We start from the raw sequence: 16,326 nt of genomic DNA on the forward strand, positions 1-16,326 counted from the left end.
TACTATTAATGTTTTAAGGAGCTTTGCAAGATAATGCAAGTCTTAATGTTGTGGGAAGCCCTTAAAGTCCTTAGTAATATGGAAAGTCCTAAGTCTCTTAGTGCTGGGAAGGCAATACATTTTGCTTACCTGACAGTCAGTTTTCTTGTGCTGGGAAAAAATTCTGGGGATAATTATATTTTTACATGTGTAACCGTGATGCAAACATGTGTATTGATCTGTGTAGTGTGCCAACGAACTGCTTCCTCTGTTCGTACCTTTGCTAATGGTTTGGAAGTTGTGAATATATCACTGAATCTGTTCTACTTCCCAAGTGAGGAACCCTTCCTTGGATTGTTTGGGGTTCCATCATGTACAGGTTGAGTCTCCTTATCCAAGATGCATATAATAATAATATAGTTTATTTGTAACCCGCTTTTCCAAAATTTGATCAAAGCGGCGACCAGAAGTGCTTTGTATTTTGGTTGTTGTTTTTTTTAAAATCTTGGAATACCTGGATTTGCATAGACTTACAAAATGAGATATCTTGGAGATGGGTTTTGGATAAGGGAGACTCAATCTGTAGCGGCATTTCACTTCTGTCTTCTATTCACACCTGAGACTACTATGGCAAGACTTTCTCTGAGTCTGCTAGAGTCCGTAGGTGTGTTTCAAGAACACATACAGGTCCATTATACCTGTTCTCTTTTTTAAATGGGGAGAAATGAAGAAGGCACACACAGCCAGACAACATACCTTGCACTTGGTGCATAAATGTTAATGAGAAAACTTGCACCGTTTTGTTCTCACAGTGGAGTTGCGAAGTATCAAGGAAGCTGCATGCTTTCTTTTTTATTCTTTTACCCTAGGCCGCACCTTTTCCCTTCCTTCCTTCCTTCCTTCCTTCCTTCCTTCCTTCCTTCCTTCCTTCCTTTTAAAACAACACATTTTCTTTCCCCTTCCTTCCTTCGTTCCTTCCTTCCAAAACAGGTTGGGGATGCTTATAAGAAAAATGCATTTGTGCCTAGTATCTTGGTTTCTGCTGCACATCTGTGGTTTCTTTGACCTTCTATGAATGGGCAAAATCTGGGGATCGGTTGTTACATGCCTTCAAGTTGACTCTGATAAAGAAGTAGTCAAAGGACTTTATCACACAAGGCAGCAAATCACAATAGTAGCAGGCTAATAGTATCTTTGGCTGAGATTTATCATGTGACGTTGGCCCGCTTCCGTTGTTCTCCCCGTGGGAGACCATTTGGACAGCATTTCTTCTCGAGGCAAAAACTCTGTTAATGATCTCCTTTCCTGCTGCTGTTCTACTACCATTTTCAGTGCAATAACTCAATTCCACTTTAATGCCAAATTGGGGTGGTCCGGGGCAGTAAGTGGCTCCACTCTGGTGCCACGACAAATTACAATCCCCAGGCTTCCACAGCACTGAGTCATGGCAGTTAAAGTGGTGCCAAACCACATTATTTCTGTAGTGCGGATGCAGCCCTAAATATTCCCTGGTCCCACGTAACTTGAATTAACTCCTATGCTCTACTAACTTCCTCTCTTAGCAAAGCAATCTGCTGGTGACACGAAGGCAGTCTGGATAGGATCTTTGGAAGTGGGAACAGGAGCAGCCAACCCAAACTTTTTACCTTAGGTGACTGGGACATCACCTGCGGCCCTCGCTGCCGATTTGCCTGGGTAAGGGCAGGAGCCCTGTTCCCAAGGCTAAAACTAATAAAAGGAGAGAGATTTAATATACGCCATTTGGGTTAGACGAAAAATGGCATTGTTGCTGAAATCCTTTCAAGGTGCTGCCAAGCCCACATAGCACTCAAATCATTTCCATGTGGGGGCCGTTCTCCACTGCTACCTCCTATTAAAACTCTTTTTCTTTCCCCTCTGTGTTCATGGTGCACTCTCCACCTCCCCGCCTTTATTTTCTGCTGTTTCAGTGAAACCAGCTCAGGAAATTCCTATCAAAACCATCTGAGGAGCAGCCCTCTCCATTCTTTCCCTTGCAGGAAAAGGCCGAGGCCTTTAATTTTTATTAATGACGATTGCGGTTCAATTAGTCCGCGGCACATTTGGCGTTCTGTGCCATTAAACCTGTCAGAAAATAAACTGTCCTTTGCTTCACAGAGACCTTGTTGGAAAGAAAAAACTTGCAAGCTTTGTTTATAGAAAGGCCTTTCATTTTACACAAGTGAGCACTTTAGGCAGAGTCCTGGCATTACAGACCATCATATGTAGACAAGGTCCCTCATAAGTACTTGACCAAACAAACTCCTGTTGACGTTTTTAAGAAGCACCACTATCGAGAATTACTACTTTGGGCCCAGCTCCAAGTGCGGGAATTGTGTCTCTGACATATTCATTTTTCAAGCCACCAAAACACTACAGGGCCCCTCTTCAAGCCAGTGACTTTCAAAGGGACTTTGGCGTTGGAACTGGAGACATTCTTAAGAACCCAATCCCAAGCGCACACATTTTTGTCTGTGGAAATTCTGCTTGGTTGAAAGATGCGCTAACAGCCTTCAGTTTGGACACACACACACACACACACATGCTTGTCCTTTATTATTTCATTAAAAGATGGGTTGTGTACAAATACTGTATGTACTCATGTATAAGTCTAGAAATTTTAGTCCAAAAATCAACCCCAAAACACTGGGTCAACTTATCCACGGGTCAAAAAAAGGAAGCACTCTTTTTCTCTGAGTAGAGTCTTTCTCTGAGTAGAGTAGAGCGGCAAAAGGTCCATCCCAAGATGGTGTCACTTATAGTGTCGCTTAGAGCGGCAAAAGGTCCATCCCAAGATGGTGTAGCTTATAGTGTCGCTTAGAGCGGCAAAAGGTCCATCCCAAGATGGTGTCGCTTATAGTGTTGCTTAGAGCGGCAAAAGGTCCATCGCAAGATGGTGTCGCTTATAGTGTCGCTTAGAGCGGTAAAAGGTCCATCCCAAGATGGTGTCGCTTAGAGCAGCAAAAGGTCCATCGCAAGATGGTGTCGCTTATAGTGTCGCTTAGAGCGGCAAAAGGTCCATCGCAAGATGGTGTCGCTTATAGTGTCGCTTAGAGCGGCAAAAGGTCCATCCCAAGATGGTGTCGCTTATAGTGTCGCTTAGAGCGGCAAAAGGTCCATCCCAAGATGGTGTCGCTTAGAGCGGCAAAAGGTCCATCGCAAGATGGTGTCGCTTATAGTGTCGCTTAGAGCGGCAAAAGGTCCATTGCAAGATGGTGTCGCTTATAGTGTCGCTTAGAGGGGCAAAAGGTCCATCCCAAGATGGTGTCGCTTAGAGCGGCAAAAGGTCCATCGCAAGATGGTGTCGCTTATAGTGTCGCTTAGAGCGGCAAAAGGTCCATCCCAAGATGGTGTCCCAAGCGCAAATCCCTTCTACTATGTCCACCATGGCTCCACGTCTGACCTTTTTGAATGCCTGGGTTGGAAAAGCATAAATAGTTATGCCTGCCAGCATTTTGTGAAAGCTTTGGCATCATTTTCCTTAGCTTCGTCTTTTATATCCTTTGTTACGTGCTTCTATGTTTTACCCTCAACTTATCCATGGGTCAGGTCAAAATCCGTAATTTTGGCCCCAAAACCTGCCCTCGACTTATACATGAGGTTGACTTATAGTCGAATATATACAGTAGGTTGGATGACATCTTAGGACCTTATCACACTAGGGAAATCCTAAAGAGAAACAAGGTTTAAACGAGATTTAAATTAGAAAAAAAACCCACAAATGCGGGAAGTTTATCACACAACCTTACCGTTAACATGAAATAACATGAAGTCTAAGCCAAGGTAAAACGGAGAAAAACAGCAGCTTTTTACTTTTGGAACTTCCCATACAGTAAAAGTAAGTAGTAAAAAGCCAAGTAACAAGCTGCCATTTTTCTCCATTTTACCATCGCTTTAACTTCCCGCATTTGCGGGGTTTTTTAAAAATTTAAATCTTGTTTCAATCCTGTTTCTCTTCAGGATTTCCCTAGTGTGAGAAGGTCCTTAGAGTGGATGTCATTTATTACAGACACATATGTGAGTGCTGCAGTCATTAATACATAGTTTCCCTCCATATCCAAAGATTCTTTATCCACAGATTCAAGCATCCCACATAGTTTGAAAATATTCAAAAAATACATAAATTCCAAAAAAGCAAACCTTGTTTTTGCCGCTTTATATAAGCGACACCATTTTACTATCCGTTGTATTTAATGGGACTTGAGCTTTCATGGATTTTGGTATCCATGGAGAGGTCCTGGAACCAAACCCCAGCGGATACCAAGGGTCCATTGTACAATCGTTCTAATCTCAAGAGCATGTTTGAATGGATTCTTCTCCCCATACCCAAGAATCAGCTACACATTCAAGACCAAATGCATCTGAAGAAGTAGACGTTAGCTTACGAAAGCTCATCTTGCCAACTTCTTTCTTTCTGTTAGTCTCTAAGGTGTTACTAGACCTCTCTACATACATTCAAGATGTGTAAGAGTAATCTGTCCACTTTGGTTGCAGAAGTGACTTCATCGAAAATTGCGATGGGTGCGTGATGGGTCTCTACACATCTTCAGTAATGTGTGAAAAGAGAATGTGGCAAGTGCTGTGTATCACAAAGAAATCAAAAAGTATGTGCCGATATTTCCGCTTCCCTTCCAAATGGTATTTTGAGTGCTGTCCTCCTTTTGTATCTGGTCTGTCGTCTGCCTGCAGTGCAGAGGAGGGTAATTTTGCACCAGCACTCACAGCATGAATGGCAGAATCCAGAATAAGAGTTCTTCCAAGACATAGTAATGCAGAGAAGTATATATCATAAGGCTACACTTGGGTAAATTGGATGCCACAAGGAACCAGTGGCTGCAAAGCAGAAGAATCCGGGTGTCGAGGGCTTAGGCACTGGACCAGAAATTTACTGCAAGAAAATCTGTCCCCTCCTCAGATGTTGTATTTTTTGCTATCAAGATCCAGTGGACAGCTTTGAGACAATCCCATGTAATTTTGCTTTCCTGTTTCATCTCTAGAGAGACGACACAATGCTCCGTGAAGTGATCCTGTGGCTGGCGCTCATGGTGTTTGGCATCTCCACAGTGACCGGAGGGGGAGCTGGAGGAGGTTATGCACAAATCAAGTACATGCAGCCGGTGGTGAAAGGACCCCTTGGCCCTCCATTTCGGGAAGGTAAAGGACAGTACATAGGTAGGTAGCACTTGGGGCACTGCAGAAATGTTTTGGGAATTGTGGGGGAGCCAATGTGGAGAGGAGACTGGGGAAGTTTGACTTGGAGGGAAAACAATTTGCAACTGTACAACTTATTACTATTATTATTTCTTTGTGGGTTTTTTGAACTATGTGACCATGTTCTAGAAGAGTTTGTTCCTGACGCTCCACCAGCATCTGTGGCTGGCATCTTCAGAGAAGATCTTCTGAAGATGCCAGCCACAGATGCTGGTGAAACGTCAGGAAGAAACTCTTCTAGAACATGGCCACATAGCTCAAAAAACCCACAAAGAACTATGGGTGCCAGCCATGAAAGCCTTTGACTTGTTGTTATTATTATTGCTGATATGCTATTTTCATTCTGTGTGTATGTTGGGAACAGTCCATGACATTTTTCAGCCTAAAGCAAAGGACAAAATGGTTCCCCTTTTCTCATTCTACATACATACAGCCTGTCAAATGAATCTAAATTCAATACTGTAAATGGGATATGGTCCTCTGCTACACCTGAGTGCAACAGACCGGGTTAGAGGGGTTGGACAGACCATGTGGCATACACAGTTGTCTGCCCTACAAGAGAGAGGAAAGGGAAGGTACTAAGAAGGAACTACTAGGAGATTATAATTGCGGCCTCCCAATTGTACAGGCATTTGGGTGCATGCATGTATGTATGCTTATGTACTTTTATTGAAAACCATTCGGAAAACCCGGTAAACAGATGTGCTATAAATGCCTGCAATGAATGAATTCACAGTTTAAACATCTATCTTCATTTCTCACCTGCGTGACACTGTAATTTCTTCTAATATTATTATCCAATTCTCGAAACTCCACCTTAGGTATTGGCAATCTCCTCCCTGCCCTTTCTCCAACAAGGGAAACTGCCATGTTGTGTCTCCCAGTGGTTTCATGATGATCAAAACCCTTGATGTTTTAGCTGTAGCGGTGTCTATGAAGCTGTAGTGTTTAGTCTTCTGTCTTTGGCTGTGCAGAAAGAACCCAGGATGTGAGGGCAGGATGTTCAGACCTTTCCCAAATGATCGTCCATCCAAAGATAATGGCTAAGCAATAAGTCAAGACTCTAGCATGCTTGGATGGGCCTTTGTCTACTGTAGCACACTGCATCTAGGCCACTGGATTGAACTGGTCTGGCTTTTTTCCCCTCTCTATCTTTAGCCAAATGTGGGAACGAGAGAAGTGAGGGATTTCTGACAGAGGATGTTGACAGTCTCGTTTCTTGGAATTCTTTGGGGGAAATCATAACAGTTAAACCGATGCACCCTTGAGAAGTGTTTGTGCTATAGATACATCAGAAAAAGAGGTTGACATTGGAGAACAACTGGGAAAGGATTAGGTTTAAATGCCTACTTTGCTTTTGGTAAGGCAGAGTGCATCCGCACTGCAGAAATGGGTTCCTGCATTTTATTTTATTTTATTATTTTATTTTATTTATTGCATGGCAGGGGGTTGGACTGGATGGCCCTTATGGTCTCATAGAATTATAGAATCATAGAGTTGGAAGAGACCACAAGGCCATCCAGTCCAACCCCCTGCCATGCAGGAACTCTCAATCAAAGCATCCCTGACAGATGGCCATCCATCCTCTGTTTGAAGACCTCTAAGGAAGGAGACTCCACTACACTCCAAGAGAGTTTATTCCACTGTCGAACAGCCCTTACTGTTAGGAAGTTCTTCCTGATGTTGAGGTGGAATCTCTTTTCCTGTAGTTTGCATCCATTGGTCCGCGTTCTACTCTCTGGAGCAGCAGAAAACAAGCTTGCTCCAACTCTGTGATTCTATGGTATTGTTTTTTAAAACTGCCATGGTGCTATGGAATACTAGAAATTGTAGTTCTTTGTGGCACCAGAAAAACTGGATTATTTCTGCAGTGCAGAAGCAGCTGCAGCCATTGCCAAGATAAGCCTGTGTGATGGCACCATGGCAAGATGAAGTTTACTGTGAGAGAGGATGAAATTGTTTTAATAATAATAATAATAATTTTATTTTTATCCCGCCTCTCTGACGGGATCGAGGCGGCTTACAACAAGAGTAAAAATACAAACAGTACAGAAGAAAACCCATTATCCCTCCCACCAACACAACAATTTAAAATTCTCCTCTCACATAGATGTCAATGTGGATTATTCTTCTTAGCAAGTTCGGAAGAGAATATATATATACTAGCAGTTAGGAAATTGTAATAAGCTATAAAGACGCAGATCAGATTAAAATGCTTTGCTAAGTAATTGTTAGATAAGAAAAAGATTTTAAATAAAGCAGAATAAAGAAAGACATTTAGAAATAGATGGAAAGAATTGAGGGGGGAGAAGTCTAAGGAAGAAAGGGTAGATTGATTGTTAAGAAACTAGAATAAATAGATGCAAGAAGATAAGTTCAATTAATGAGGAATATAGATTTCATGTATGTATAAGAATGTATGATTATTTAATAAATGTAATAAAAGTTATTTTTTAAAAAAATTCACCTGTCACAATAAAATAACATCCAATCAGAACAATTCGACAGCAACAAAAAGATGGGTGTCCATATTTCATATGGGGATCCATATGAACAGGTAGCCAAGTGAGCTATTCTTTCTTTCTTTCTTTCTTTCTTTCTTTTTGAAGTTAGCAGTTTTTTCCATCGGAGTCACACCTTGACAATGGCAAGCGTGGGACTTGCCGTTTCTGTCCCGAAGTCAAAGAGAGCCTGGCAACTTACTCTCCCATTGAAAAACCCACCGTAGCCCCATGGCCTCGGCGTGGGTGGGCTACAAAACAGATTCCCAAGCTGCTTTCTTTGATCTGCAGAAGCACTGCCACAATGCGGGGCAAGGCACGGGCCTGACAGGAGGCAAGCAAAAGCGATGCTCTATATCATTTATGTCGCCAAGTAAAACAAATCACCTTTTGTTTTGGCCTTCAGAGGTGGAACGCAACTCCCGGCAGCCTTTGCACATCCTTTTGGCCGAGGTGGGTTTGCATTGGCACCGGTGCTTAGGAACCCATGTTTGAGTACTTCCTTGGATTGGCTCGCTGCCGTCATGTTCATGCAGGTATTGGTTTGGGTTGGAGAGGAAGACTGGTGCGCTTTGCAGCCGAGGAAAGCCGTGCAACCAGGCAGGCCACCCAGAGAGGAGAAGAAATGGAGGCCCAGGCTGGCAGGACTTTGTTTCCTGATATAGCCTGAATTTGGGGAGGTTTTCTTTTCTTTTCCTCTGGGGTTCCTACTGGGGACAGACACAGCTGGAGAGAAGGTTTTGAACACAGCCATTACTCCACACACAAAAATGTCCTTTAGTAAGACTGAGAAAGTGGGTCTCAATTATATCTTGCGGGGTTAAAAGTGGCACACAGTTTGATGAGAGATTTTGGCTGTATTTTGGTTTGTGGACTGAGGTGTTGTTGTTTTTACTGCTTGATTTCTGGCTTCTTCTCTCCTGTCATCCCACTACTTCGTTTCATACAGTCTGTCTCTCAGAGCGTGGAAGTTACTTTTATATATATATATATATATATATATATATATATATATATATATATAATTTTCATATAAACATAACATTTACATCACTTCCAAACAACATTCTCTATTATGTTCTTTAAGTTTTCTTCTTCCCTTCCCTTCCCACCCTCCTTCAATACCTTTATACACTATTGTTGAATTCTCTCTTTTCCAGCTTTCTTCTCTATTCCTCTTGCCATTATTCTTCCTACCCCCACCTCCTCTTATTTCATTAATGTTCATTCTCATTTTTGGACTGTGGAGTTTATCACACGGGATGGATCCCGTGCAGAAATGGGATTTTAAAATCCGGGCTAGGATCCTGGAAGACCAGGGTTCGAATCCACACTCTAGGGATGATATCACACGACTGAAATAGGAAGTATAATCCAGTGTCATCCTGAACAGAATCATGCGTATTCACCTTATTGCGCTAAAGGTTACCACAGGCAATCACTGGCAGTCCGAACGCACTCTGAACGCAATCATGCGTCAATCCACAGTTAAGTAAATTCGGTGAACTAGGGAGTCACAAACACTGTTCCTAGGCATCTTTGCACTCAGTGCGCTGTTCTTTGGTGTGATGTGCATGTCTCCTTTGGTCCTGGTTTTTGCCCCCCCCCCCTCAATCTGGAAGGGGGGGTTTCCCATGAAGCCATGCTGCAATTCTGCTTCAATTTTGTTTCTGCTTGTCCTTCAGTATTGCTGAGGGGGGGCTGCTGCCTGCAAAGTAAGAGGCATGGACCCGGAGCTATTGCATAACCATTATATTCATGTTTTAACATGACAAGAGTGAATATATGTTCCTTTTAATGTGAACAGAGCATGTTCTTTCAATCATTCTTCCCACCCACCCTCCAACCTCTTTTGTAAATTGTGGGGTTTCTTGGTTCCTAGCTCTCTCTCGCCTAAATATGCTATGTTCCAGTCATCTGGAGTCTGACGGAGCATGCGCAAGGTGCCAATTCACAATTAAGAACCCAACGATGTGATGGCTTACTTTGCACAGAATCTGGGTTGCGTTCGGGGAGGCCATTACAGCGAATTCAAGGTGTGATAAGGAATCACGTAATTGCATGAATTTTCGAATTGACCTCGCTATCTTCTCTTTCAAAATTGAGACCCTCCTGTCCCGTTTGATAAACTCCTAGGACTCTGGGAGTCCAGGGTTTGAAAGAGGATTTATTCATCCTCTTTCCACCAAGGATGGTCCCAAAGCCAGTTATGAGACCTCTGAGCTAGTAAATAACCCTGGCAGAGGTACAAAGCTTACATTAAGCAACTTGGCATCATAGCCATGTATGTATCTTTGGAAAATATCTTCTCCTCTGCCCTGAAGCAAGGAAGTTCCATGACAGATCCCAGCTTGGGGGTTGTAGATTTCCAGGTCACAATTTACTGTGAGATTTGTGATGCTGTCCAGAAAAAGCAGCAGCAGCACAGCCGTCCGGAAAGCAGACAAGCGGCCTGTCTTTATCAGTGGGAGATATAATATGGAGTCTAGCCAGGTTGTGTCAATGAAATCAGAAACAAAAAAGCATTTCAGCCAGATCGCAGAGGTAGTGAATAGCTTCAGAGGGCAGAACAATTAATCATTCCCACTTACACTTAAATCGATTTCCAATCCAAATCAATGAATTGATTTGACATTGGATCGTGGGTCCCACTATATTTGCCCCGATCACATTTTCTGTCATCTAATAGAATCAAAATAACCCACTTGTCGTTCACATTCTGAAATGAATCGGTTCTATTTAAACCGGTTCCTGAAGCAGATAACCCACTTGTGGTTCACACTGGGAAGTAACTTGGTTTAAATAGAATTGGTTCCAGCACAGAACATCCATTTCCATTTCAATAAACTGATTCCGATCCACATCCGGTTCCCATTTGCTCAGAAGCGATTCATTTAAAACCGAATTGTGAAATCGAATCTGATTTGGTTCTGGTTACCACTTGCACAGATTCGATTTGGATGAAAAGAAGCAGAAAAAAACAGTGTGAAACAGACACAGTTTAAATGAGTCTAGAGCATGCCTCTCCTTTCGGAATCGCTTCAGTGATTTGGATTAAGTGGGAACCATGCTCATTTAAACCGTTTCGTACCGAATCACGATCCGGTTTAAACTGTAGTGGGAATGAGGCCTAAGAGACCCTACAGCTTCTATAAAAGACAAATATATATGGGGAGAACCAGTGTGGTTTAGTGGTTTGAGTGTTAGGCTAGGATTCTGTGAGACCATAGTTCGAATTCACACTCTAGGACTCTAGGAGTCCAGGGTTTGAATTTTCTCTCAACCACATAAACCCACTGGTCAGACTCAGCCTTAGAAGAAGGCAATGGCAAACCTCCAGTATCAAGAAACCCCCTGATGAGTTTTCCTTGTGTGCAGGTTTTATTTGGGAAGGAAAACTCAGAGGTGGTTTTGCCAGTTCCTTCCTCTGAAATATAACCTACAGCCCCCAGTATTCATTGGTGACCTCCCATCCAAATACTAACAAGGCCTGACCCTGCTTAGCTTCCAAGATCAGATGAGATCTGGTGTCTTTTGTGGGTATTTAGGCCTAAGTTTCTCTCAGGGTTGTTACCAGTCAGAAAGGACTTGAAGAAGTAAGCAACTGGTATAGACCTTGAACAGGTAGCTTCTGAAAATGATCCCAGTTTTGTGAATTTAGATCCTGTTTCTGCACAAGATTTGGCCGATTCCCTCCTGTGTGATAAACTCCTAAGTTGGAAATAACTAAAGTGACATCAGGCAAAGATATTAGAAATCATACAGCAGAAGAAAAGTAGCAATGTTAGAATTGCAGGCCTACGTTTTGTCTGTGATCTTACTTCTTTTGTCCGTTAAGATGGTCAAAAGGATGCCAATGCAAGCAGAGGATGCTCTCCTTCTTGGCTGTGTGGATACTAGGAACAAAGAGCCCCAAAAAAGTAACTTGTAGTTTGACACTTAAAGCAATGATCTCGGGAGGAGTGAGAACATCCTTTCAGTCTGGGTTATGGCGGGAGTGATAAAAGCTTAGGTTTCATGATACCATCCTTCATCTTTGGCATCTGGGCATCTTCCACAACTCACATTTGCAGCTATAGAACTGCAACTTAAAGAGCTGTAAGAGAGTAAGGGAGAAGTAATCTTCCCCAGGTGCCTTAAAGGCTGATGGAAAAGAGCAAGGGTCTCTTCTACATGATTTACTGCTCTTATCAAAGGAATAGATCAGTCCATGTGGTATGGAAGACAGTTAAACCCACACACAACCACCACTGTGTAACTTTAAACAGAGTGAAGGTCTCCCTTTTTATTCCTTCACCTCCCGCCTTTTCCAGCTGTTGCAAAGTTTTTATCTGAACTTCAGCCAAGGAGAACAAAACGAAGCACGAACTCCAGGGCAGACTTACTGAGAAAGGAACATTTTTGGCTGCTGATGGGCTGAGAGTCAAATCTCTCTCTCTCTCTCTCTCTCTCTGCTGGTGTTTATTTCTTCCAATATGTTCTCCCAATGCCACCACTGAGCAGGCTGGATTTGTGAAAATAGCAGAGCAGCATAAGGGCACACCGGGCGGGTGAGAAGCAAGAGAGACTATAATAATCCCAGTACAGCAAAAAAGGAGTTGCCCTCAAGATTTTAGAACTAATCTTTGCCATCTCCTTTATTTTTGTCATTCACCTACCCATCTCTCCGAACCCTCGGGGCTGGAATCTATGGGGGCAAGAACTAAGTTGGGGTTTCCATTTTCTTTTTTTACAATCTGCCCAAGACACTTGCATTACTTTGCTGTACTATGCTTTAGCACAGGGGTTCCCCAACTTTGGTCCTCCATATGTTTTGGACTTCAACTTCTAAAAGCCCCAGGCAGCTTGCCCAACAGTCAGGAATTCTGGGAGCTGAAGTCCTAAACATCTGAAAGACCGCTGCTTTAGTAGAAAGTTGGGAATGTGATGGATGCACTGCATTCTCTCCAGTCCCCAAAATACAGCCTGGGAGATGCTCAGAAGGTAAAACAGCACAGTAACTGCCTATCCGAAATATATGGTGGGTGAGCGTGCACCGATTTTTCCAGATGAAATAAACATTAAATAAAATGACATAGGAGGGAAGGGAGAAGTCATTCTGGCATCCTGGGTAACCGCTTACTCTGCCCCATTGCCTTTTGCATAATGTCTGTTGCCGGACTAAACTAGAGGAGTGCAATTCAATATGAAGCTTAGAATAATCTTCACAATCGGATAATGGCCACTGTTCATTGACAAAGGATAGTTCCCTTGGACTAACAGCACCATCTAGTGGGTTACTTCAGTTGTTGTCAAACTTCCAGTCTCAAGGTTACATCTTCCACTTTCTGCTTCCGAGCAATACATACGAGTTTATCACACCAGGCTTAAAAAGCAATGTTTTAATAGTATAAAAGTGTCTTTGGCCAGGACTTATCGCATGACATTGCATCTATCCTCTTGCTGACTTGCATTCCATTCATTACTATGGTGTACCTTTTTATTGACGCACAAAACCTGTCAATAAGCTCTCAATCTCGCTATTCTGAATATATATATAATACTAATGAAACTCGCATCTTCTTTCTTGATATAGGAATGTCCCTTTGTCAGTTCTGTAGGGAATGTATCTTTAAAGCCAAGGGTGGGCAGAGGCTGACCACTTCATGAGTGATGGATCTGCCATCACCATCCTTTGCACCCCAACCCAGTTAAATTTGGGGGCAGCTTTGCCTCTAAATAACCAATATCACCCCCCCATGCTATGTCCAGGTGTGGGTTTGGTCATTTTGCCCCATTTTCAAACATTCCCCCCATCCCATTTAGTCTTACTTTAACCCACCTTGAAGCTCATTTCAAACAACTTCATTTATATACCGCTTCATACTGAACTAACTGTCTAAGTGGTTTACAACTGTAAGCTAATTGCCCCTAACAAGCTGGGTACTCATTTTAGCCACCTCTTCGGAAGGACGGAAGCCTGAGTCAAGCTTGAGCCCTCTTAGCTGGGATTGAACTCACAACCTTATGGTTTAGTGTTACTGCAGTACAGACATTTAACCACTGCACCACCAAAACACACTGTAGGCCTATGTGGCCCTTCAGTCTTGTATTTAGGCACTGTCTACTCACCATAGATGACCAGGAAATGCATGCAAGCAAGGAGACAGATGGAAAGGTGTGATGCAATTCTGTGCCTGATACAGAAATTAACCTGGTTTATAAAGCATTTTCCTGCTTCCATTGTTAGCCCAGAAAAGCAACCCTTCCTTGCACCTCCTCTGCCAGCCCCTCAGCAAACTACTAAAGCTTTTTGTAGTCCAGTAACATTTGTGGATTTATTTACGAGAATGCTTTTACTCAGCTGACCTTTGCCTGGTAAGAAGAGGATGGGTGAATGTAGGTTGGCGTCTTCCTTTCTTTGTGCCATGGCAAGTTATTCCTTACTCTTAGCCTCTGTTCCCAGCCAAAAACCCCATAAATAATAACCTTGATCTGTTGTTGGACTAGAGAGAATAGATCTCGGTGACGCTTTCTGCAAATGAAAAAAAGCTATAAAAACAAAACATTTTGGAGGGATACCTCCCCCATCCTATCTTATAGAAAGAGGCCATTTTACAAAAACCAGCGCAGTCAACTGTTATTTTCTTCCAGCCCCTTTTATTAGATTGCATGAGGAAAGAATTGAATGTTTGTGTGCTTCTCTGTAGAAATAAACATTATCCCTGTTGGGTGAAGGCTAGCCTGAATTTTCCTTTCTGTAAGAGTGCTTCTTTGTGCAGAGACACCTCCCACCCACCTCCCAGGATGGCAAAATGTTGAATTGTGCTGCTTTGCACCAACATTCTCCCTTTCCGGCTTGCAGCTAGGCAGTCGAGGACTCTCTAGGGCAGTGATGGAGAACCTTTTAGAAGCCGAGTGCCCAAACTGCAACCCAAAACCCACTTATTTATTGCAAAGTGTCATGTCCCTCTGGCTTTCTGGCAAACTCTGTGCTGGGGCGACGGCACATGTGCCCACAGAGTGCCACCTCTGGCACGCGTGCCATAGGTTCACCATTACTGCTCTAGGGATTGTTGTGTGTGACTGCAAAGCAAGGAGAGAGAGAAAAAGGTTCGCCGAAGCCCCCCTCCAATGAACCCATGACACAAAGAAAATTCAAATTGCGAACGTCCTGACCTGCATGTTCAGTCTCTTACGATGTTATAAACAGTAAAACCCAAAAAGGTATTAGGGGCATGCCATTACCATCACACTCTTTTGACCTCTTAACAGGCCGCAGAGAGATGGACCAGAAGGAAAGTCATTGAGTGGGTAGAACACCTTCAGCAGTATCTTTCCTCCTTTGTCCCTCACTGACCATAGTTAAAAGTGAGCTTCACAGAGATCTATTCTCCCTGGTTTGCATTTCTATCGCTATTCATATAGTCTGGCTGTAAAGGTTCGTTCCTGGGCAGTATTTGACTCCATGCATCTGAGGAGGTAGACCAAGTCTATTAATGTTTATGCTTCAACTACTTTTACTCAGTTAGTCTCAAAGGTACTACAGTTGGCCCTCTACATTTGCGGTTTTGATTTTTCCGGCTTTATTTGCGATTTTAATTAATATGTTCTCTCTAGGAATCTCTAAGCCCTCCAGTACAATTCTGCTGGAAACTGACCACAAAGTTGTGTTGGAGAACCTAGAAGTTCCTAGAGAAACCACTTCTCTAGGTATTTGTAGGTTCTCCAGCATGATTCTATGATCAGCTTCTGGCAGATGTTGACCATAGAGTTGCACTGGAGGACCTGGAGAGTCCTAAAGAGGTATTTTTTTTAGGTAGAAAGAATAGTGGCTTTTTTTTATTTGCAGTTTTACTATATTCATGGGGGTCCTTCACCCCTAACCCCAGTGAATGTGGAGGGACCACTGTACATGATCTCTTTGCATACTGATACTCTAGACACAGCTGTGTCTCTGAAATCGATTCCCTTCAACAAATGGTGGAGCTGAGATACCCTCGAAGTTGAGCCCATCTGATATTCTGGCACTTAAAGAATCTGAGCCCACTGAACATCAACAAGTAGTTTTCCCCTCCTCTTTCTCATTGACCTCAGCGCTTTGCGCTGGTAGAAGTTGTGTCTCTGTGGGAGGGTATGAAATCCCCCATACTATTGCTGTGCCATACAGCAGACCCTTGTTTCTCCAGTGAGACATGTTCCTTTGAAACAGAATCCCACCGTGCTGTCCGTGTCCCACTTTCCGTGTGCTAGCTTGCGTCCCCGGTTTGGTTTTCCTGTCTGCTTCCTCGGCTGGCTGGAGTTGGCAAGGTGTAGCTGGTTGTCAGACGTCCCCCCTCCTTCCCCACTCCCCACAAGCCCTTTGCCCAACACTGGGGTTTTGTTTTGCTTCCCTCCTCTTGTCGGCCTCACTTGCTTCCTTGTTCCGATGACCTCGAAAACGAATTATTTTCAAACGCTCGACTCCAGGAATATGAACATATTGAAATAATTTTTGTCTCGGGGTCGACATTTTTCCCGGATGAAAAGAAAGACGAAAGAAACCCTTTCCTTAAGCACACCAGCTTAAAACAGTTCTCTTTTTGGCCACATTATTCCATAGTGGCAAGAAGTAGATGGGCAAGGATTTCCTGAGATG

General features: G+C 43.1%; 1 protein-coding gene across 2 annotated transcripts in view; it reads left to right on the forward strand.

Annotated features, from left to right (window-relative positions):
- COL8A2 (collagen type VIII alpha 2 chain) overlaps positions 1-16,326 on the forward strand; it is a 133,578-nt gene that overhangs the window by 112,381 nt on the left and 4,871 nt on the right. For both annotated transcript variants that reach the window (XM_089478208.1, XM_089478209.1), the window contains one exon: positions 4,995-5,169. In XM_089478208.1, the coding sequence (XP_089334334.1) occupies positions 5,007-5,169 (163 nt within the window). In that variant the 5' untranslated portion in view covers positions 4,995-5,006. The remainder of the gene's footprint in view (positions 1-4,994; positions 5,170-16,326) is intronic.

This window comes from Sceloporus occidentalis, unplaced genomic scaffold, assembly GCF_023333645.1.
Source record: "Sceloporus occidentalis isolate IW3139 unplaced genomic scaffold, rSceOcc1.0.p SCAF_13, whole genome shotgun sequence".
Classification (NCBI taxonomy): domain Eukaryota; kingdom Metazoa; phylum Chordata; class Lepidosauria; order Squamata; family Phrynosomatidae; genus Sceloporus; species Sceloporus occidentalis.